Below are 24,709 nucleotides of genomic sequence, written 5' to 3' on the forward strand. Positions count from 1 at the left end.
TTCCAAGAATCAAATTATTACCAATCACACTATAAACCTTGGTAAGTGTAAGTGGAAATAGTATACTTTTCCTATAGTTACCTAACAATGTACATGTTCTCTCACTGATTTGAGAAAGCAAAGTGGCCAATTCGCTCATCAGTGAGACAATGTTAACATTGTCTCACTCTAATTACTTTGTCTCACTCCAGATGTTCAACATGAAGACACGAAATAGTGACATGACATATAGTGACAGTGAAATAGCGCGTAACATGCAAGCAACGTCGTATGCGCGCGAAATACGTTGGCAGCACTGGCTGAAAATCAGCTGGTCAGCTTTTGTAACTGTTGTATTTGTCACTTCATATTAAATGTTATATTAAAAGCTCACTTCTGTGTAAAAATAGGTTATGTTTCTTCACCAATTTATTTGTTTTATGGTAACTGTAGGAAAAGTATAATGTGCAACTCGAGTTCAAAGTACAATTGCCTCACTCGAGAAACCATTCCTCACTCGCCTACGGCTCATGAGTAAGGATTTCTCTCGAGTGAGTCAATTGCTCACTTTTCTCACTAGTTGCACAAATTGTCCAATAGAAAGCACTAGAAAGCAAAGTGGCCAATTCGCTCATCAGTGAGACAATGTTAACATTGTCTCACTCTAATTACTTTGTCTCACTCCAGATTTGCAATGTGAAGGCACGAAATAGTGAGCGCGTAACATGCAGGCAACGTCGTATGCGCGCGAAATACGTTGGCAGCACTGGCTGAAAATCAGCTGGTCAGCTGTTGTAACTGTTGTATTTGTCACTTCATATTAAATGTTATATTAAAAGCTCACTTCTGTGTAAAAATAGGTTATGTTTCTTCACCAATTTATTTGTTTTATGGTAACTGTAGGAAAAGTATAATGTGCAACTAAAGTGTGAGACTAAAGTGTGAACTAATGTGAGAAAAGTGAGCAATTGACTCACTCGAGAGAAATCCTTACTCATGAGCCGTAGGCGAGTGAGGAATGGTTTCTCGAGTGAGGCAATTGTACTTTGAACTCGAGTTGCACATTATACTTTTCCTACAGTTACCATAAAACAAATAAATTGGTGAAGAAACATAACCTATTTTTACACAGAAGTGAGCTTTTAATATAACATTTAATATGAAGTGACAAATACAACAGTTACAAAAGCTGACCAGCTGATTTTCAGCCAGTGCTGCCAACGTATTTCGCGCGCATACGACGTTGCCTGCATGTCACGCGCTCACTATTTCGTGCCTTCACGTTGCAAATCTGGAGAGGGACAAAGTAATTAGAGTGAGACAATGTTAACATTGTCTCACTGATGAGCGAATTGGCCACTTTGCTTTCTCAAATCAGTGAGAGAACATGTACATTGTTAGGTAACTGTAGGAAAATAACTATTGCCTCTTCCTTTAAAATACCATTCCATTTTAATCCAACATCACAATCTGGCAGTTTTTCTTTTTCAGAAATCTAATAGGCTCTAGTGTCACGGAGGTTGTAAACCTCCGGATTCTTTTCAGTGTTTTGTGGGCAATGTTGGTTAACGCCAGGGTGGCAAAGAAATGGCCAATTAACAAAAATAATAATCCATAAACTTATTAATATCTTTATTATATTTTATACTTATACAGGGTAAGTAAAAAGTCTGGAGACCCCCTGTTAATTTTTTAACGGCCTATACTAGAAAAACTAAACTCGGCACACCTGTATGGGATGTTATCATGTTATGAAGTACTTTTTGGGCATAACTGCCACTTGGTGTACATCACCAATAGGGGGGATTTTGGGGGAAACTCAAAAGTTTCAAATGGTAAGACCCATCGAGTGGCCCCTCATTTTGAAGGTACTGCTGGTACAAGAAAACCAACAACGCAACTAGAGGTCTATATCTCAATCCAGTAAAAAATAGCAGCCAATTAAATTTCTCAGAAGTTAAATTTAACTTACAGTTACAGCTTTCCAAGTCTGGAGACCCCCAGTAAATTTTGTAACGGCTCACATTAGGATATCTAAACTCTACACACCTTTATGGCATGTTATGATGTACTTTTTGAGCCTAATTGCTACTTGGTTCCCAAACCCAAAATGGGGGATTTTGGGGGAAATTAAAATTGTTTAAATGTTAAGCCTCATCAAGTGACCCCTCATTTTGAAGTTCGTGATAAAAGATAACTAACAACGCAAACTAGAGGTATCTATCTTAACACAGTAAAATATGGCAGCCAATTGAATATAAAATTGCAAGTTAATTCTAAATTCTAAAGATTTCAATCAGCTGCCATTTTTTACTGGATTGAGTACTTTTATCTGTAGGCTGCCTTTACTTTTAGCGAATTTCCCATATAGGGAATAAGCTATTACCGTAGTACTCATGGTAAGACCTGGACGCGGGACCGATTTTTTTTCGTTTTGAGGTCCCTAGAGGCCAAAAACACCATCCGTTAAAATTCATATATATATATATATGTCCGTTAGCACGATAACTCGAGCAAAAATGATCCGATTTTGATGAAATTTGGTACAAATGTGTAAACCTACGTCTATTCGAACGAGTTCACGATCCACATGATCGGACCATGGGAACGGGTTTTTTGGGGTAAAAATAGGATTTTCCCATTTTTAACCCAAAAAAATAAAATTTAGCAATTTCTTTCCAAACCATTTTGTAGAGCTTAAAAAACAAATAATTTAGTATATTGAAGCGTTATTATGCGCCTAATGGTTACGGAAAAATTAAAAAAAATTGTAAATTTAAAATTCCCATGTTTATTCTTATGGAGAATAAGTAAACTGTTGTAATTTGCTTGTTTATGAACATATTTTGATCAAATTTGGAAAATGTTTTTATTTCTTACTAACTAGCCTACTAACATTTTACAAAAAAAAAACAGTTTTACCCTCCCTGATGCAGCAAACCTAAGTACTTGTTAAACTAATTCTATTTAAATCGGGAATAAATGTTATATTTTTAAGTAGACATTTCAGTGTAAATCCAATCAGTCAAATGGAAATTCGCTTAGTCTGCAGGTTTGCTGCGGCGGGGGTATTTTACTGTTATACTTTAGGCCTACACATTACATATTTTTGGTCGAGTTTTCGATCACTGGACGACCTCTATAAGTAAATAACCAGAGATCATTTTGTTTGACATGACTAATGCAAATTTGTATTTGTTACTTTGGTTGAATAAACGAGTTATTAAATTCTAATTGACGACCTCGGCGTAGATAAAATTCCAGGAGACAAATCCAAGTATCAAGTTCTTAGGTCCCATTCTGTATTTATTGTCAGCTTTATTAGTTGTTATTATTGCTATTAACTTTTTATTTGTTACTTTATTAATTAGTTATAGTTCTTAGTTTGAATTAGCATTACTTACTTATTTAGAACGTTCAGCCTCTGCCTAGTTTTAGATACAATTTTATTGATGGAGAAACCGTTGGAATAAATAAATAAATACATACACTAACCAGAGTCAGAGATTTACTCCGACTTTGTGATGCCCTTTTAATCGTTGACTCGTAAGCTTTTCCTGTATTTTAACCACTGAGCTATAATTCTAACTGGAGGTATAACTGAATGTCAAAGATGCGTGTCGCCAGCCGGCTCGTTTGCGTGAGGTGTGAGTTATAAAGAAGCCACGTTATTGGATGAAAAAACTCACTGCTATACAAACCTAGTTATAGAAGCCATGCTATTGGATGAAAAAACTCGCTGCTATACCAACCTATTAAAGTCAGCGACACGCTTTTGACAGACTTCTGCCATGGCAGTGCTACCTCCAGTTATAATTTTAGCTCAGTGATTTTAACACCGTAGCTTTTAATCGTAGAGGGTCCGGGGTCGAGACTTGAGAGTCGTCATGCCATAGATATAGTATAGTATCCACACCCCTCAATGCCTACGACCGCGATCCGAGACACGGCCACTCACTACTTTTCCACAGTAGTCTGTGCTTCGACTCGTATGTTTAATCTATGGCAGCATCCTCTTGGCTCTCGCTCGACCTAATTTTTTACTCTATCCTGTTCTGTTTTCTTTTCTTCTCTCCTCTGTCCTGTATCCTCTGTTCTCTCTTCTCTTCTCTCTGTCTGGCTCGACTCTCGATCTCGACTCTGCTCAGCTCTGCTGCTGCTGCTCTCTCACGAGTCAGAGTCACCACACCACGATTTTGTTATTTTTTTGTGTCGTTCCCGTTGTCGTTCTTCGTTCTTCGTTGTCCCTCGCGCTCGCGGCCTCGCCTCGCCTCGGACGTCAGCAGACGGACTTCGTTTCGTCCTCTTTTGCCGAGTGCTCGCCCACACTGCTTGTCGTACGTTTTTATTTACATACTCCCTAAATTTCTTTTATCTTGAGTGTGACTATTATAAAATGCCAATAGTTAAAAAAAGACTTCTCTTAGGTTAAATGGCTTAAAACGCAATGTTTACACAGAAACCTTAGCTATGTGGCAAGTAAGTTAGTAAGAAAGCCGTGGCAGCGTTGCCATGGCGATAATTTGGTTTTGCTATTGTAATGTATTAACCACGTATTAACTTAATTCCAATTCGTGACGCGCGTCTTAATAAAGTTCCTTACCTAAGAAATGTGTTACCAACGTTTTTAGAATCCAAATTCCAGAAGAATACATTATCGGGACAATGCAGTGCGAACTGAGAGCTATGAGTGAAACTAATAATAATTCAAGATCTAGATCTACCAGAACTTCTGACACCTTGCCTAAACCAGGGCGTGTGACTGAAGGTAGGCATACATTTATTAAGACATTTGAATAGGCTAAGTAATGAAAAAGTCAGTAAATATCAATATTTTTAAGGGTGTTGTAGACGATTTTTCTAGGCCTAGCCTTTGGACTGCTTTTAAGTTTTAGTAGGCCTAGGCTTAACACGTTCACTGCGTTGTATATTTTCCAGCATTATTCCAATGGTGCGTTACGAGATCTATAGGTCTCGTCTGCTATGATTACCCAGGTGCGATAAGAGACCCCGATTACGTTGCGCAGTAATCTTTTGCGCATCATAACCTCGTAAAGAAAGGCGAGAGAGCGCTGAGTGTTTGTTTATGTGAACCAGTACATTGTTGACAATCTTCAGCCAGCCCAGGAAGTAAATATGACGTCATTGTACGAGACCCCGAGATCTCGTACCGCACAGCTGTAATAAGGTAGTTAATTATTTATTTGTATTTATTCTTTTCCTACAATAACAAATTAAGAAAAAATATATGTTATCTGTTTATTTACAAACTCCTTATAATCGTAACCGTTATAAAAAATATATTTTATCTTTCTTTTATCACTTATTATATGAATGCGTTTCCTTACGGCTGATTTCAGGCTAAATGAAATACAAATGAAGTATGTTTACAAATTACTGTATTTATTTCGTTATAATTTTGGGGTTGGGCTATGACCTCGAAATGAGTGCGTGCCAACAGTGAGTCAAGTGGGCGGGGGGAAGGGATGGGTGCAACCTTGAAGCTATATTTAGACTTGCAACACTTCCCTAAAGGGCTGGGAAAGGAGATTCCAATTGCAAAACAAAATCCAATGATACAAAGTTGTTTATAGGAAATTGCTTGTCCGGTTTGACGATTATTTAGCATTGATTTTTGTATGATTTAGTAGGGACCAGGAGAAATATTTGAATTAATGTATTAATTATTCTAATTAATGATTTGCTTTTTTACATCAAAATACAACATTGCACAATCGTGATATTTTAGGTAATTTACCAGTGACCTTTAATATGCATCCGTTAGTGCTGTTTTAGAAGAGAAACATGTCAATAGTTAAACAAGATTTATGTTCCTGTAGTTGAAATAGGTAGATAAATATGTAAACCTATAAAACATTAGATAAGGTAGGCTAACTAAAAAATAACAGCATAAAAAACCATTACTTATTCTTTAATTCTCTTAGTTCTTGAATTATTTCTTTGGTTTCCTTCTTTCATCCAAGCATTCGACTAAGGTTACCATGGTTACTAATCACCCCATTAGCCTCATTTAGTGCTTGGAACAACTATTTTTGATACGAGACCTAAGGGTCTCGTATCGTAATAAAGTAAAAGTTTATTACTTCAGTGCGTTACGAGATCTATATATCTCGTTAATTTCATATTTACTTGTTGATACACCAAGAAAAATGCATTATATAGGCTATGTACAAGTTTCATTTCTTTATGATAACTGTACGCCGAAATATCGATGTCGCAATTTTTGGAAAGAAGCCAAATTATGGGTCCTGCACTACGGGCTAGGTACGATACAAGACCTCGGGATCTCGTAGCGCAGTGAACGTGTTAAATGTAAATATGTAAGGGTTTACAAATGTCAAGACTAGGCTTAATGAAGGCTACAATTTAGTAACTAACTCAGGCCTAAGTTTAGCCCATTTTTTTCCGCAGAGGATAACTTACGCGTCCGGTAACCGGATGTAAATTAGGCCTTCGGCAGTTTTACTGTCATGACCTAACCTAACCAACCAAACTTGCTGATAATGAAAAAATCTAATAAAATTATATGCCAAAAATTCTAACAAATTATGTAGAGTTAAGAAGACATGACATTCAAAGCAAGATCTTTGACAAAAAGTTATAGTCACCGATGGGATTTGAACCAGGGACCTCTTAGGCCTATCCACTACACCACGAACACCGTTGGCTGTACATCGTATCGTTGTGGTAATGGCGTTCCGAGCCCCCACAACCCGATGACGTCACTTCCGGACGCCTAATCCACGTCCGGTTACCGGACACGTATCCTCTGTGATTTTATAATGAAATGAAGAATGAGAAGGTAGCCTAATTTAAGACAATAACTGGGTACAGTTCCGCTGAGAACCTTAGATAGGCCATACTATCGGATGAAATTGTAATTTGTAAAAAAGGGTACTTACCTGAACTCTACCTACTTATGTTAAGTTATTGATTTTTTTACCTTATCTACCAAAATTACTTAGGCTAGTTTAACCCTTTTGCCGCCAAAATTTTTAAGTAGTCGCATGTTAAAACCGCTAAGGCCAATTTTTGGTCAAGCGCAATGTTTTGATTAACAAGCTCTATCTATCTCTTGTTTCTTAAGGCATAGAACAATAATTAATTCTTTTTTATTGTTAGATTAGTTATAAATTTGTTTTTAAATTAATATACAATTCATTTGGTTGGATTTGGTTTTTTATTCCCGTACATAACTTATTAAAAACATGTTTTGCAATACAAAAAAAATACATACAAATTAAATTCATAAGCCAGCAACTATGTAGGGCCTACACCAGAAAAAAATATTTCTTATAAGTAAGTGATAGATATGTGTTCTACATATATTTGTTAGTAAACTGGCTAAATTTGAAAGTCTTAACGTCAAAAAATCAGCTCACAGTTTGGTGCTTTTTTTGAAAAAATACTTTAGGCCTAGGCCTACGTACATAGGCCTACTCTTATCACTTAGTCCTAATTATTGACTTTCAAATAAATATTTACTTCATAATCCATGGTTACCAAACAAATTAGAAATAAATTGGGCTATATTATACAGTGGGGTAACTCATTTTCATAAACAAAATCACTCGTAAAACACAATAAAAATTGTAGAAACACACGACAATTAGCCTCCAACAGCACTCTTATGTATATACAAACACAGATGATGCAATGCCACTTTTTCCAGCAGTCATACAAAAAACGAAACTCAAAGTAACTTAAAGCAAAAGCTGTTTCTACATGTAGCCCGACTCATGACAAATCGTTCCATAGGTTTATACGTCCCATTTGGACGATCAGCTGGCCAGTAAACAAACATTTAGCAGACGTCCGATATATCGGACCGTGGCTGTTTTCGCAATAGCGCCGCTGTCCGATATATCGGACCGTGGCAGCAAAAGGATTAAGCACTTTTTCCCTTTGGCACTTTTGGGGGTCCCAAACGACTAGGCCTACCATTTCAATTGTGTTTGAACATTGCAAAAAGCTAGAAATCAACAATTTTTGACACCTGAAATTTTTTTTTTACTTTTCATGTGGTTTTCTTGTTATTTAAGTTGGAAATTTCAAACACTTACTCCTTCGTCCACTTTTTTGGCAAATGCCATTTTTACCCAGTAAACCAGGTCTGAAAAGTTGTAAAAATAGCAAAGTGCCGAAAATGAACGATTTTTGGGTAAACTAAATTAAATATAATCCAACCTATACAACTTAACCTAGCCTAACCCATTCATAATTTTGGTTAGGTAGCGAAGTGCCAATCGATTTTGGGTAAACCAAGGTTAAGTTAGGTTCTAAGTTAGAAAGTCATTGACACTTAATGGTCAAATGTGCCAATAAGTTATTAACACTTAGTTAACTTAGTGATTTATAAGACTTTAATCACAATTTGCAAAGAATTTTTTTTTTTTTAAACCGATGTCCGGTTAAAAGGTGTCCGGATAAGAGGGAGTCTACTATAAGTCGAAATATTTAAACACCAATCGCAGCACACCTGTGCACTCAACAATGTTTAAACTCTCCCCAACTGTATTAAATTATATGTAAAAATTAAATAGTAAAAACCTTTATCAAAGTAAAAACTTATATATTCATACGGTACACCTAATGAATAGGCCCTATATAAAGATAGATTGTAAAGAAAAAATAACCATTATCCTAGAAATAATAGTTGTTAGCGCAGCATCGCGCCGGGTAACTGCTAGTTATTCATGAAATTAAAAACATAAACATAAATGTAAACAATTCTACTTTGACAGTTCTCATTGCGTATCACAGTTTTTTTTGTTGCTGCTTAGTTGAAATTAGCTGTTTACATAAATGCAAAAAAATAATAGTGCTGCACCCTGTTGGTAATCTTGTAAAACTTTTTAATGCTTTTGCATATCATAGAACCAACTTTTTTACTTGAAACAGCTGACTAAATTCTTTAATCCCTTTTTGAGCGGAGCGAGCGAAGCGAGCGAAGCTCTTATACGTCGACTTTTATGCATTTCGTAATACGCAAACTCCTCCTAGACGGCTGAATCAATCGTTTTCAAATTTTGGATGGTGATAAAGTCCATATCGGTGAGTGCCAACATCTATATGGCGTTAAAAATAACTCTCAGGAATCCGCCCCACTGGGTCTCAAAGTTTCAATGTAATCCTTATGGAAGCAGTATTTGACACATAAACAAAGACATATGATCAGCTGTTGACTTTTGAATGCAGTAGATAAAGAAATAGCTGATAGCATTATTCCACAGATATTAGAACAGAAACTGTATGAATCATAAATATAATCAAATGACGACACTAGCTTGAGGTCCGTGACATAGGAAGTGCTAAAGGAAGTACTAAAGGTGAGCAGTCTGGAGTGTGGAAACTGTTTATGACGATTAGATTTAGGTATCTGCATTCCAAAAACTATAAGGGAAGGGAGGAAAACGGGTCCACGACGTAGGAAGTGATGAAGGAAGTAGTCAAGGCAAGCTGTCCGGAGTGTGGGATCTGCTTATGACCATTATATTAGGTATTTGCAATCCTATGATGCTATGGAAGGGAGGAGGAAGTAGTAAATGCGAGCAGTCAGGGGTGTGGGAACTGTTTATGACCATTAGAGTAAGGTATTTGCAATCCTATGATGCTATGGGAAGGGAGGGAAACAGGTCCGCAACGTAGGAAGTGGTGAAGGAAGTATTAAAGGCGAGCAGTCCGGAGTGTGGGAACTGTTTATGACGATTAGAATAAGGTATCTGCAATCATAAAATGCTATGGGAAGGGAGGAAAACGGGTCCGCGACGTAGGAAGTGATGAAGGAAGTAGTCAAGGCGAGCTGTCCGGAGTGTGGGAACTGTTTATGACGATTAGATCAAGGTATCTGCAATCCTAAAATGCTATGGGAAGGAAGGTAAACAGGTCCGTGACGTAGGAAGTGGTGAATAAAGTAGTAAAGGCGAGCAGTCTGGAGTGTGGGAACTGTTCATGACAATTAGATTAAGATATCAACAAACATAAAATGCTATGGGAAGGGAGGAAAACGGGTCCGCGACGTAGGAATGATGAAGGAAGTAGTCAAGGCGAGCTGTCCGGAGTGTGGGAACTGTTTATGACGATTGGATTAAGGTATCTGCAAACATAAAATGCTATGGAAAGGGAAAAACAGGTCCGTGGCGTAGGAAGTGGCGATGGAAGTAGTCAAGGCAAGCAGTCCGGAGTGTGGGAACTGTTTATTAGATCAAGGTATCTGCAATCCTTAAATGCTATGGGAAGGGAGGTAAACAGGTCCGTGACGTAGGAAGTGATGAAGGAAGTAGTAAAGGCAAGCAGTCTGGAATGTGGGAACTGCTCATGACGATTAGATTAAGGTATCAAGAAACATAAAATGCCGTGGGAAGGGAAGAAAACGGGTCCGCGACGTAGGAAGTGATGAAGGAAGTAGTCAAGGCGAGCTGTCCGGAGTGTGGGAACTGTTTTTGACGATTAGATTAAGGTATATGCAATCATAAAATGCTATGGGAAGGGAGGAAAACGGGTCCGCGACGTAGGAAGTGATGAAGGAAGTAGTCAAGGCGAGCCGTCCGGAGTGTGGGAACTGTTTTTGACGATTAGATTAAGGTATATGCAATCATAAAATGCTATGGGAAGGGAGGAAAACGGGTCCGCGACGTAGGAAAGGATGAAGGAAGTAGTCAAGGCGGGCTGTCCGGAGTGTGGGAACTGTTTATGACGATTAAATTAAGGTATCTGCAATCATAAAATGCTATGGGAAGGGAGGAAAACGGGTCCGCGACGTAGGAAAGGATGAAGGAAGTAGTAAAGGCAAGCAGTCTGGAATGTGGGAACTGCTCATGACGATTAGATTAAGGTATATGCAATCATAAAATGCTATGGGAAGGGAGGAAAACGGGTCCGCGACGTAGGAAAGGATGAAGGAAGTAATCAAGGCGGGCTGTCCGGAGTGTGGGAACTGTTTATGACGATTAAATTAAGGTATCTGCAATCATAAAATGCTATGGGAAGGGAGGAAAACGGGTCCGCGACGTAGGAAAGGATGAAGGAAGTAGTAAAGGCAAGCAGTCTGGAATGTGGGAACTGCTCATGACGATTAGATTAAGGTATCAAGAAACATAAAATGCCGTGGGAAGGGAAGAAAACGGGTCCGCGACGTAGGAAGTGATGAAGGAAGTAGTCAAGGCGAGCTGTCCGGAGTGTGGGAACTGTTTTTGACGATTAGATTAAGGTATATGCAATCATAAAATGCTATGGGAAGGGAGGAAAACGGGTCCGCGACGTAGGAAGTGATGAAGGAAGTAGTCAAGGCGAGCCGTCCGGAGTGTGGGAACTGTTTTTGACGATTAGATTAAGGTATATGCAATCATAAAATGCTATGGGAAGGGAGGAAAACGGGTCCGCGACGTAGGAAAGGATGAAGGAAGTAGTCAAGGCGGGCTGTCCGGAGTGTGGGAACTGTTTATGACGATTAAATTAAGGTATCTGCAATCATAAAATGCTATGGGAAGGGAGGAAAACGGGTCCGCGACGTAGGAAAGGATAAAGGAAGTAGTCAAGGCGAGCTGTCCGGAGTGTGGGAACTGTTTATGACGATTAGATTAATGTTTCAGCAATTATAAAATGCTGTAGGAAGGGAGGAAAACAGGTCCACGATGTTGGAAGTGATGAAGGAAGTAGTCAAGGCAAGCTGTCCGGAGTGTGGGAACTGTTTATGACGATTACATCAAGGTATCTGTAATCCTAAAATGCTATGGGAAGGGAGGTAAACAGGTCCGTGACGTAGGAAGTGGTAAAGGAAGTAGTAAATGCGAGCAGTCTGGAGTTTGGGAACTGTTTATGACGATTAGATTATGGGATCTGCAATCCTAAAATGCTATGGGAAGGGAGAGAAAAGGTCCGAGACGTATGAAGTGGTGAAGGAAGTAGTCAAGGTGAGCTGTCCAGAGATTGGGATCTGTTAATGACGATTAGATTAAGGTATCTACAATCTTAAAATTCTATGGGAAGAGAGGGAAACATGTCCGCGACGTAAGAAGAGGTGAAGGAAGTAGTAAGGTGAGCAGTTTGGAGTGTGGGAACTGGAAACCGTTTGTAGCGGTTAGGTGTATCTGCAAAGCTAAAATGCTATGAGAAGGGATGGAAGCATCCCCACGACATAGAAAATGGTGAAAGGAGTAGTAAAGACTAGCAGTGCGGAGTGTGGGGAATGTTTGTGGCAATTAGATTAATGTATCTAAAATACAAAATTGCTATGGAAAAGAATGAAAACAGGTCCACGACGTAGGAAATGGCTTAGGAAGTAGTAAAGTATGAGCATAGTGTGAAAACCGTCTATGGCAGTTAGATTGATGTATCTTTAATCCAAAAATGCTATGAGAAGGGAAGGAAACAAGTCCATGACGTAGGAAATGGCGAAGGAAGTAGTAAGGCTTGCAGTACAGAGTGTGGGAACTGTCTTTGGCAATTTACATTAATGTATCTGCAATCCTAAAATGCTATGGGAAGAGAGGGAAATAGGTCCACGACGTAGGGGGTGGTGAAGGAAGTAGTAAAGGTGAGCGTGTTGAGTGTGGGAATGGATTAATTTATCTGCAATGCTAAAACACTATGGGAAGAGACTGTAGACTGTAGGTTAAAATAATTACGAAGCACGAATCGATACATATTTCGATACATGCAATCGTTTATAATAGTATTTTACAACTGAGTTGACAACAGCTGATTTTTACTCCATAGAGGATAAAAACTATTTTTACTTCCTTAAGAGTAAAAATGCTACTTTAGACCCGCAACGCATACATTAAAACGACTGGTATTACTGCAGTATGACCAAAACAATATAATATAAACCCTTGATGACTCCGCTCAATTTTGTGGATGCCTCTGCGAACGCCACCTAGTAAATATGAATACTCATAAGGTTAAGATGGGGAAATACAGAGCCACTGGGGTGGAGCCGGTAATGATTTTTGAGATAAGAATATGCAGGTAGATACCTATGTTAATACCTATAGGTACCTATGTTAATCGGGAATGTGAGCCAAATTTCAGCCCAATCTGTCCAGTAGTTAATGCATGATTGAACTTCAGACAAACAAACAAATAATCAAACACACAAACTTTCACATTTACAATATTAGTAAGGTTTATATATATGTGTGTCCATTAGCACGATAACTCGAGCAAAAATTATCAGATTTTGATGAAATTTGTACAAATGTGTAAACCTACATTTATTCGAACAAGTTTGCGAACCAGCATTGATCGGACTATGGGAACGGTGGTTTAAGGGGTAAAAGCTGGTTTTTCCCAGTTTTGACCCTAAAAACATACAATTTTGCAATTTCTTTCCAAACCATTTTATAAAAAGCTAAAAAAACAAATAATTTAGTATATTGTAGCGTTGTTGTGTGTCTAATAGTTACAGAAAAAATGACAAAATGTAAATTTAAAATTCCCATGTTATTCTATTGGAGAATAAGTCCTGAGAACAACTAACATTCCCAGAGGCCAACAACTTGGCTCAGTGGTTTGACGACAATCAGCTCTCTGTCAATTCCCTCAAAATGCATCTTCTTAATTTCCACATCTCCGATCGTTTTTCCCTATCTTTTAGCATTCGTCTAGCTATGAGTATCCTGTCCACCCCATTAGTTGCACTAAATTTCTTGGATTGTTTTTAGACGACAAGTTATAAAGTTTTACCATCATATTATTGACCACGTAATAAAAAAAGTTAGTTTAGGAATATTTGTCATCTGCACCCTTGCAAATTCGGCAAAATCTGATGTCATCCTTTCCGCCTATTATGGTCTTATTTTCCCTCATCTTACCTATGCCTTGCCCGTATCGGGGGTATGAGAATAAGTGGACCTTATTTCTATTCCGTTTGCAGAAGCGGGCAATTAGAGCCATATTTTCTTTAAAAAGACGACAAACTTGTAAACCGGTTCAAGAGGTCCTGGGTTCAAATCCCCAATGGATTTTATCTAAGTGATAATGCTGCAACCCATAGGTCTAGCCTAAGTAATGTGAAAACAATCCCAGGCTCGTGCCTAGCGTCCTAGGACAAAAAAAAGAAGGTCAAAAGTGGGAAAAACCTATTTTAACCCCACAAACCCCTGTTCCCATGTCATGCTGGTTGCTGGTTTGGTTGTCATGCTGGTTCATGCTGGTTTGCGAAACCAAAAATGATATATTGTGCAAAACAAAAATGTCTGTCTTCACATCCTGGTCTTAAAAATGTGGTTTTATTTGTTCATCACATCCAGGAAGTCAACCTCTTCACTTTGTTTAGGTCTCATTCCTTTGTGGTAATCCAAACCAAGGAGTTTGTTCTTCTCTTAGGTTCAACCACTTTGTTTCAGTATATTAAAAGATCAGCTGATTTGGAAACTGCTACACTGAACACCTTTTTAATACAATCAAATTGGCTACTAAGTTTAAGCAAGGTATTCAACTAGACAACCATGACTTCATTCGACGCCATTTCTTGCTGATACTACATAAGTTGGTTCTTGATGATGTGTTCAATGATGTGGCTCATAGCTTGATGAGCCATGTATGTAGTGGTTGTTGTTTTTGCCAGCCATCTGGGAGTGTCATATTGTAAAGAGCTTACCACAACCATTGATCCTGAAAGCTAGGGTGTAGTAGTACTATTGAGTAAACAATGGGAATATTGTTATTACGTGATCCTTGAGTTTAAGGGTTTAAGCTACCCAAATGCACTTAGTTTGATAGGGCAGTTTCATATTAAATCTTCAAGCGTGTGATCAATTGAGGTAAATAATTTTTACACTGGCCAAAGACCTGAGTAAATGCTTCCACTTTGCGATGATAATCTTTTCAGATGCCTTAGTTAATCACACCGTTTTGTCTAGTTCAGAGCGGGGATACATTTATGTATTTTGTTGTTTCCTTTTTCAGGGTGTTCTCCTTTTGGTATTCATTGGAGAACCTTGATTTGGACAGATATCCAGGGTTGAAAAGATTAGCCTACTGTTAAGTTAGGCCTATTTGAAACCTGAAGTGAGGAATGCGTAGTTTTGCACTGACAGTTATCAACCACTGTGCTGTGGTGTTGCATTGATCTGCTGTAGTCAAGTCTCTCTCATCATCCTAGTATATAATACTAAAACGTGACAGGGTTTTTATTATTTCACGATTCTGAATCAACTACTTGACGGATTTTCATGATTTTTGTGTTGAAAGAAAGATAATTTTGAGAACTAATGAATGTCGAAGCCATAATTTTGGTTTAGGGTTTCAGTTTTTTAGAAATTATGTTTAAAATTTTAAAAAGTCTAGCAGCCGACGCTAAAAATTGCATCCTCCTTCACTTGCTCTAGAATATAATATTACCCACTCCATCCCCCCTTCCACTCTTCCCCTAGGTTTGTCTCTAATAATTTAAATGGTGAGCATGGATGGAGTTTGGTTCCTTCTAAATTTATTAAAATATAGAATTAATGCATAATGGTTGGCTAAAATAGTCATTATTTTAATACTAACAACTTAATTTTTGAAAAGCTTAATGCATGCAAAGCATTTTTATGATTATATTTTTGAACTATTTATTCTGTTCTCATAAATCCTTTCCTCCGAAAAAAAATTTACTTGAATTTAAACTGCAACAACCAGTCTTAACATTTCTCTCAGAAGGCCAAAGGTAAAACTAATTCACCTTATCCTCTGTTATTTTTGGTTTGGTAGAAACGCTGAGTAAAAAATAAACTTGCAGTAGAAACTTCAGACATCTGTCCATATCTCACCCTAAATTGCTACACTACACTAAACCTGTTATTTGCATTAAATTCTTTTTACTTGGAGAAATATATAAATTAGCAATTCTAACCAAAAGTTAACTCTGTGTGGTTAGTTGGGAAGATTTATTCAACTATCAATCCAATATGTCATTTTATTGATTTATTTATGTTTAAAACTTTTAACTCTGATTAAAGGAAAATGTTGCTTTTCTCTTACATTTCATAAATCCATCATAAATTATGCTTTGGCTGAATAAAACTTATGTTACAATATTCTATTTTTGCACTATTTAACCTGTTCTGTAAAACTTTTAACTCTGATTAAAGGAAAATATTGTTCTTCTCTTAGATTTAATAAACCTATCAATAAATGATGCTTTGGTTGAATAAAACTTATGTTACAATATTCTATTTTGGCGCTATTTGACCTGTTCTGGCTTATTTCAAGACCACTACAACCATTAACTCCCATAAGGCTTGATATTATGTCATGTGGTGGTAATTTTTATCGTGTTATAGGCTAACCGTTCTGGGACAAAAACTATTCTGGTCACTTTTCCCGGCTACAGTATGCTTTTTTATCTAGTTCGTGCTTTTTGACCCGGTATTGCTTAAGTTTGCCCTTTTATTTAAGCTTAAAATTGAGATTTTCTCGGCATGAAATTACTTAACGTTAATAAACTTCAACTCCAGTTTCGACTTAGTCATTTAGTGCGCGGCCCGCTTTGTGTGGTAGCCCTGCTTCCAGCCGCCGCGCCGAGCGACAACGCATGTTGGCAGTACTGGAGGCAGGAGGCAGGAAGTGAAAGGAATGTAGAGTTTTTGTGCTGTGTTCAAACACCTGCCGTGACGGCCAGTGTTTCTTCCCACCCCTCCCCCTCCCCTAGTCTGACAGGTATAGTCTATTGTGGTCAGATATTACATTGCGTTATGAACCCACCTGTACCCGCCACCGCCACCCGGCCTCGGACGAGCAACAGACGCCAACGCCTAGTAAGTCCTCTCCTCACATTTTGAATTTTCAACCGTCACACGATCGCCTTTTTTGGCGACATAGCTCGATTTTATTTGCTCGTCGAATATCAAATCTGCATGTAAGTTTTGCTTGCCTTTATGCGATAATTTACAGGTTTCCGAAGTTATAGACATTAAGGTTTTAGGGCAACTTATCTTGTGTGTTCCGCGTATTTGTAAGTTACTGATGCCTACATTGTTAGTTAAATCTTACCTTATATTTTAAGTAAAATGTAAAGCTTGCATAACAAATTTATACTTGTTAGTTTGGACGATTTGAAATTGTATTTATCTGCTGTAGTTAGGAAATTACCAATTAAATTAAGAAACTAATTAAGAAATTACTTTAAAAACTTGTAAATTAAGTAAAATTTTCCTATGTCGAGGAGTCTTATTTGAGATGATGTATTTATTCTTTCGTGTCGGAATCTCGTTCCGAGATAGGACGTAAGAGTTCGAGTAATTAATTAATTATTCTGAGAACAAGAGACGACGCAAGACGCAAGTCATTGTGTGCCTCAGCTCCCAGCCCAGCCGTGCTTGCTGGCCCGCTGGCCGGGCTGGCATGGCTGGCATTTGCGGCGTATTGTCCGTGTCGTGTGAATCTCTTGCACATTTATGGTGGCGCTAACGAACAAATCGTCACATTGTTCTTCTTTGATTATTGCGACTACCTACCTTTGTTTATTTGTTTTTCCCTACCATCCCTCTCCCTCCCTAAATCGGTTGGAAATCTCTTAAGACTTCTGCCTGGTCGGTCGCCTGTCCAAAACGTGCCCTGCCCAGCAGTATGGATTTTCACCATGGGATATCAGGGCCGACTACGAAATCAGGTCGTGTTATCCCCGCATTTATTTATCATCGTAGCGAGTTTGTTACAAATTACTTTGAACATTTCTGGACACAAAAATTTATTTTTAAATGTTAATGTTTTATAATTCTTTAATTTCTTTAATGCCCTCTAAAATAATCTCAAGAGTGAAATATACTTTCGTAAATTCAAGAGACAGCTAAAAGAGTTTTTAGTTTGTTTTGTTGATAAGATTGGAAATGTGGATTTTGTTACATGTTATTTTGCCTGTATTGAGTTTAGTTGTTGTTAGTACAATGTTGTTGGTACAAACACTGCAACTTATTCGCATGGTATCGTTATTGAAACATGAAAATCACTTTTGAATTGGAGCGCAAAATAGACTATCTTTGTAAAACGTGTTCATATGCTCTATAATGAAAAATCACGGATGTGGAGACGTAGCATCGGACTGCGGTCAGATATCAAGTAATGTACGTCGTAATTGTTCTTGGAAATAGAAACCCAGCGGCAGCGGCAGCGGTGGTGTTGATTACAGTGTAGGCCTAGCTCTAGCTAGATAGATATTATCTGAGGCGGTCCAAGGTCGCGGCAAATGACTCACTCCCCGCATTCCTCCAGTCTTCAGTCACAAAGACACAATGACACTACACACTACACACTGTACGACGTAGTCACGTGACCTTGGTAGACGTAACAAAGGCAACTTGTGCAAGTGTTAGCACAAAGATCAAGATGATTCTTGATACCTATGTATTGATGTTGACATGCGTTGGGGTCGATTATTGTTTTTTAATTATTAGAGGGGTGGAATATGATTATTATTTTAGAAGAGGGGTCCTTCAGCTATACTTGGTGCTTTTACAATTACTTAACTGTGATTATGTACAACACGGTGAATATAGGCATGTACATTGAAGATGTGGGCAGAGAAAATTCAGATATTGTTTCAAATTTATTTTCATATCATTAACATTTTTAAAAGATTATCTGTATCAGAAATGTAGGTACTTGTAGATGATTTAACCCTACAAATTATTAACTCTGGCTTATTGTTTGGTATTTTAAACAAGTAAATACCCCTGCCGCAGCAAATCTGCAGACTAAGCGAATTTCCATTTACCGGGCTGGATTTCTACTTAAGTACTCCGTAAAATTGTCAGATTTATTTTCTATATAACATTAATTTGAATGAGTACTTAGTCTTGCTGCTACAGGAAAGGTATTGAGGTTTTTTTTTTGTTTTTTTTTATGTTGATAGCTTAGAAATGAAACAAACAAAATTGCCAAATTTGATTAAAATATATATCCATAAACAGGCAAACTAGGACAGTTTTTTTTGTTCTCCACAATAACAGGTTTTTTTTATTCCATAAAAATAACATGGGAATTTTTAATTTACAAATTTTTGAAATTATGTCCGTAACCGTTAGGCACGCCACGACGCTTCAATTTATTTATTTATTTTTTTAAGCTCTACAAAATGGTTTGGAGAGAAATTGTGAAATTTTGTGTTTTTAGTGCCAAAAATGGGTAAAACTAATTTTTACCCCATAAAACCCCCCATAAACCCCCGTTCTCATAGTCTGATCGTGCTGGTTCGCGAACTTGTCCGTAGAAACGTAGGTTTACACGTTTGTACCAAATTTCATCAAAATCAGATAATTATCGCGCTAACGGACACATCCACATAATTTGAACGGAGGGTGTTTTTGGCCTCTGGGGACCTCAAATTGAAAGAGTAAATCGGTCCTGGGTCCAGGTATTACCGTAAAACTCATGGTAAGATCTTGGCCCGGGACCGATTTACTTTTCCAATTTGAGGTCCCCAGAGGCCAAAAACACCCTCCGTTCAAACTATGTGGATGTGTCCGTTAGCGCGATAGCTTGCACATAAAATATCCGATTTTGATGAAATTTTGTACAAACGTGTAAACCTACATTTATTCGGACGAGTTAGCAAACCAGCATGATCGGACAATGGGAACGGGGGTTTATGGGGGATTTTATGGAGTTAAAATTGGTTTTTCCTATTTTTGACAAAAAATAAATCATAAAATTTAGCAATTTCTTTCCAAACCACTTTTTAGAGCTTATAAAAACAAATACGGGTGTTCATTTGAAAACTTTCCATATCAATTGTGTGCAAAGGTAAGGCTTTTAACACTTGTTTGTTCTCATTTCCCCCTAATTTGGACATGCCAAATCCAATAAAATTATTTTCAATTTCGAAAAATGCCCCAAAAGGGCCCAATTTGGGGGGTAGGGGTGCTTTTTGAGAAATTTTCAAATGTAAACATGGGTTGTGTGATACATCAATTTAAAGGTCTAATCACCCCGACTATTTTGGTGCAATACAAATTTAATTATCTTTAACCGTATTTACAGGGTGGGTCAAAATGTTTTAAAAAAGGACTTTGAAGTTAAGTACCGTATTACCCGAACTACTGAACGGAACAGCGCCAAATTTCTTTCCAAGCTTATTCTTGATTTACTCTTTAAGATAACTTGTAATAAGGGCATTTTCAGTGTTATTTTCAATTTTTTTTTAAATCTCAAAGTTGAAGAATAAAAGAAAGCTGAAAACTCAAAATTCTTAAATAGCAAGGTATAGCAAATTTCATACCACGTGAAAGGTCCTTTTTTAACAAACATTTTACGTATTTAATTTTCTTTCTATCTCTTACCGTTTAAAAATTGCAGTAGAAAAACTGAATTTTCCATAGTAATATTGTAACTAGTTTTCTAATAAAACAGCCAAAATTCGTCTCTAGACACATTTAATGGTGCATTAACTGAAGGAAACAATTCATAATTATTGATACCCTGATTGACAAACAAGTCATCACGTTTTACTTTGTGAAAAAAAAGTCTTATAGCTGATGAGGACAACCTTCATGTGGGCCGCTTTCTGTAGTACCATTGACTAGTCAATGGTAGTACTAATTTCAAAAAGTACTATTTTCTGTAGTATCTAATCGAATATGGTGTACACTTAAAAAAAATAGACTTTATTTTTACTTATTGGACAGAACAAAAGTGTTTCAGGATAACTGCAAAGTGTTTAACAATAAATATCCAGGTAAGACCTTAAGTCATAAAGCTGTAAATGATTTAGTTAAGAAATTTCTGAAACTGGCTCAGTTACCAATGAGAAAAGAACAGGATGAAGAGTCCAAGATGAACTGACACAAGTAAAAGTAGTTGATCAATTTGTAATTAATCATAATACATCGTTGAGCAAAGTGCAATGTGTTTTGTTAGAAAACTAGTTAAAATTTTACCATAGAAAATTCAGTTTTTCTACTGCAATTTTTAAACGGTAAGAGATAGAAAGAAAACTTAAATACGTAAAATGTTTGTTAAAAAAGGACCTTTCACGTGGTATGAAATTTGCTATACCTTGCTATTTAAGAATTTTGAGTTTTCAGCTTTCTTTTATTCTTCAACTTTGAGATTTAAAAAAAAATTGAAAATAACACTGAAAATCCCCTTATTACAAGTTATCTTAAAGAGTAAATCAAGAATAAGCTTGGAAAGAAATTTGGCGCTGTTCCGTTCAGTAGTTCGGGTAATACGGTACTTAACTTCAAAGTCATTTTTTAAAACATTTTGACCCACCCTGTAAATACGGTTAAAGATAATTAAATTTTTATTGCACCAAAATAGTTGGGGTGATTAGACCTTTGAATTGATGTATCACACAACCCATGTTTACATTTGAAAATTTCTCAAAAAGCACCCCTACCCCCCAAATTGGGCCCTTTTGGGGCATTTTTCGAAATTGAAAATAATTTTATTGGATTTGGCATGTCCAAATTAGGGGGAAATGAGAACAAACCAGTGTTAAAAGCCTTACCTTTGCACACAACAGATATGGAAAGTTTTCAAATGAACACCCTGTATAATTTTGTATATTGAAGCGTTAATATGTGCCTAATAGTTACAGAGAAAATTTAAAAAAAAATGGTAAATTTATAATTCCCATGTTATTCTTACGGAGATAAGTAAACTGTTGTAGTAAAAATATTACGATCAAATTTGGAAGATGCGTTTATTTCTTACTAAACTATTAACATTTTACAAAAAAAAACTTTACCCTCCCTGGTGCAGCAAACCGGTTTGCTGCAGCGGGGGTATTTTAACATTGCTTAAAAGAATGTGCGAACAATTTTCTAAAATAAAAGTGCAATTGTGTAGTAATGTGAGATAAGTAGTGTTTTCCTGGTAATCATCAGGTCACTGGTTCAATCCTGAGAAAAGTCGGTTAGCCTTTTTTGATGGTTTCAATTTGTCTTTAACATGTCCTTGATCGTTGGGCTTTTAAAAAGTGGTCCTGGCTAAAGAAATAGTTTAGGCTATCATAGTCATTAACAAAGTACATAATATCATTTTTACACACCCACCCTTCACTCCTATTCAGGTTAAATTATAAAATGCAACATTGTGTTCCTGTTTCAATGCAAATGATATATAGGCTAATAATAATACAAATGTATTCATTTGTCAGGTGCTCGCCTGGATAAAAAAAAAAATAAGAGGTTCATTATCTGTCACCACCTCAAATTCTTATGGTTTTTAATACAGGTTATAATTATTGTCATAAGGTAAAGGTTATGATCAAACAGTAATTTATCATGATAAAATAATGGTTTTTAATAAGGAATACAATTAATGCCTATTGACACCATCGATGTTTAGCTAGGGAAGTCCTGTAAGACAAAAGTGGTCCTACTAATTTTATTAACTACAGTAATTCATTACTAATTTCAGAAAATGTTCCTATTCATAAAACCATAAAAAATGATTGTTTATATTTTTAACCATGTTTTATTTTGTTTCAGTATGCAAGGAATGGATTGTTCATGAAGATGGAGCTCTTGCATACAAACTGCAAAAGGAAGAAGGTTGGTATCCAAAATTGAGTGCATAACTGTAGAGGTTGCCAAATAATATGTATTCCACGATCAATGTTCAACAGCCGTTATTTAAGTAACTCAAAACACTTAAAAATAAAAACAGCAAACAATAATAAGAACATATGACATAGAATTAAATGAAAGTAATAAATCAGATGTCATTCCATCCTTTATTAAGTTATATAAAATTAAACAAGATTTTTTCTAATTAATTTTCTTCATTTTTAAGTTTACTTAGGCTTCTACGGACTTGCCTGAAGTAGAAGCAGTGCTTCTGATTTTCCTACCACCTTTACCAATACGAGGGTTGTTTAAAAGTTGTTAGAAAAACCCAAGTTTTATAAAAAACATCTTGTAGAGAAAACAACGAGGCTCCTTGCCGCTTACTGGCATCTTTGTGATTAGAATGACACCATTTGCAGCTCTGTAGTTTGCTATGTGTTTAAAAAAAGTTTAAAATTATTGAATCTCCCGCCGCGTGCGAGATAAGATTAGTTATATTTTATTTTATTACGAGAAACATATCCGATGCCGACATTCTATATGCCTAGCAATTAGTGAGGGTAGTGTGGAAATGGATAAGGGGTGTATAGATAGATTTTTTCCTTTATGGTACTTACTTTGCAAGTAGTCTGGATACCCACCAAAACACAATTCCTTCAAAAATGAACATTTTCATGACCATAATTTAAAAAATCCCTAGCGCATTTCTTCTCTTTCCCCTTTATCCTTTATCATTGCATTAAGGTTGTAAACTTCAGTCATCGCCCAGTGTCAGTTATGTTTCTTTAAAAACGTATCACTGACCTAATCTCGCATGTGGTGGGAGATTCAGTAATCCTCCAAATTTTAAAAACAGAGCTGCAAATGGTATCATTCTGTTCACAAATGATGCCAGTTAACAGCAAGGAGCCTTGTTGAGGTGTACACACGCTTTACAGAGCTATAAGCAAAAAAAAAACAACCCGACCCTCGTAACTAAAATAAATCTGAAATAAAAATAATAAGAACATGTTACATAAAATTGAACAACATTAATTAAGAAAATCTTTGGAATTTTATTTTATTTTTCATATTTCTAAAGTGCTTGGAGGCGCCTCAGCCTCTAAAGAGCCTCACCCAAAATTAAAATATCCTGCATAGTGGATACACACACTCACTACACACACTTTCCATTGACCATCCAATATTTTCTTGTGTTTTCTTGGTCTGTGCTTACATTGTTTACCCCTCCACATAATATTGTATTATACTGCTAGGATTACCCAAGTCCAACTTCTGCATATGTACTTTTCATTGTTATTTTTGGTACTTTGTATTTTAGATTAATCTTCCCACAAGATTAAAACTACAAATGTGTTGGATGTTTGTTTTTGGTGTAAAATATGTCATTTTTTTATTCCGTATGAATTGCCGATTCCTTTGTGATGTAAATAAACAAATTTCAATCACAAATTTTTGCTATGGAAGTTTTTAAAATGGGCACACTTTAAAAATCGGTAGCAAGTTAAATAATGCCAGATTTTAGGTGCAACTCACAAAACAATTTCATTTTGTCAATTTCTATCAGAGCTATCCACTGTTTATTTGATTGATAGACTGTTCCACCACATTGACAGCAGCTGCTGGCAATTAATCAAACCTAATGTTTTACTGCACTGACCTGAATAATGGAAAAATTTCTAATAGAATTTTGTTGAAATAACTTCATCATTTGGTCCAAAGCACTTGGTTACTCTTACTTAACTCCCAGGGACACCTTCTTCCCTGCTCCAATAATTCTCTTCATACGCACCTTCACTTGCTTCTACCATCTCTGCTTAGGCCTTTATGGGGGTCTACAGCAATCCTAATATGGCCAGAAATAGTGTTTTTGAACCAATTCCGTTCAAAAACACTATTTCTGGCCATCTTAGGTGATTAAAGATAATCATGCCAAACACTGCTCCGATAATTATCTCCATATCCGCCTTCACTTGCTTACCACCATCTCTGCTTAGGCTTTTATGGGGGTATACAGCAAACCTAAGATGGCCAGAAATACATAACGTTCAAAAACACGATTTCTGGCCATCTTAGGTGATTCAATGATTATCATGCCAAACGGTACGAGGCTACAACTGCTAAATAATAATGAAGAGAACTTTAAGTTTTAAAGATAGACCCTACTTGATCAAAGAGTGGCTAATCCCAATGTGTTTATAAACCACTGTGGT

General features: G+C 36.8%; 1 protein-coding gene across 1 annotated transcript in view; it reads left to right on the forward strand.

The window, feature by feature from the left end:
* Positions 1–4,159: 4,159 nt before the first annotated feature.
* Positions 4,160–24,709, forward strand: part of LOC128992488 (coiled-coil domain-containing protein 50) — a 33,640-nt gene continuing 13,090 nt past the window's right edge. The window contains exons 1-2 of the mRNA XM_054416079.1: positions 4,160–4,747; positions 22,419–22,481. Coding sequence (XP_054272054.1) covers positions 4,645–4,747; positions 22,419–22,481 — 166 coding nt within the window. The 5' untranslated portion in view covers positions 4,160–4,644. The remainder of the gene's footprint in view (positions 4,748–22,418; positions 22,482–24,709) is intronic.

The sequence above is a fragment of the Macrosteles quadrilineatus genome, unplaced genomic scaffold, assembly GCF_028750875.1.
Source record: "Macrosteles quadrilineatus isolate MER2022 unplaced genomic scaffold, UCM_ALF_1.0 Scaffold_4__1_contigs__length_99947679, whole genome shotgun sequence".
Lineage (NCBI taxonomy): Eukaryota > Metazoa > Arthropoda > Insecta > Hemiptera > Cicadellidae > Macrosteles > Macrosteles quadrilineatus.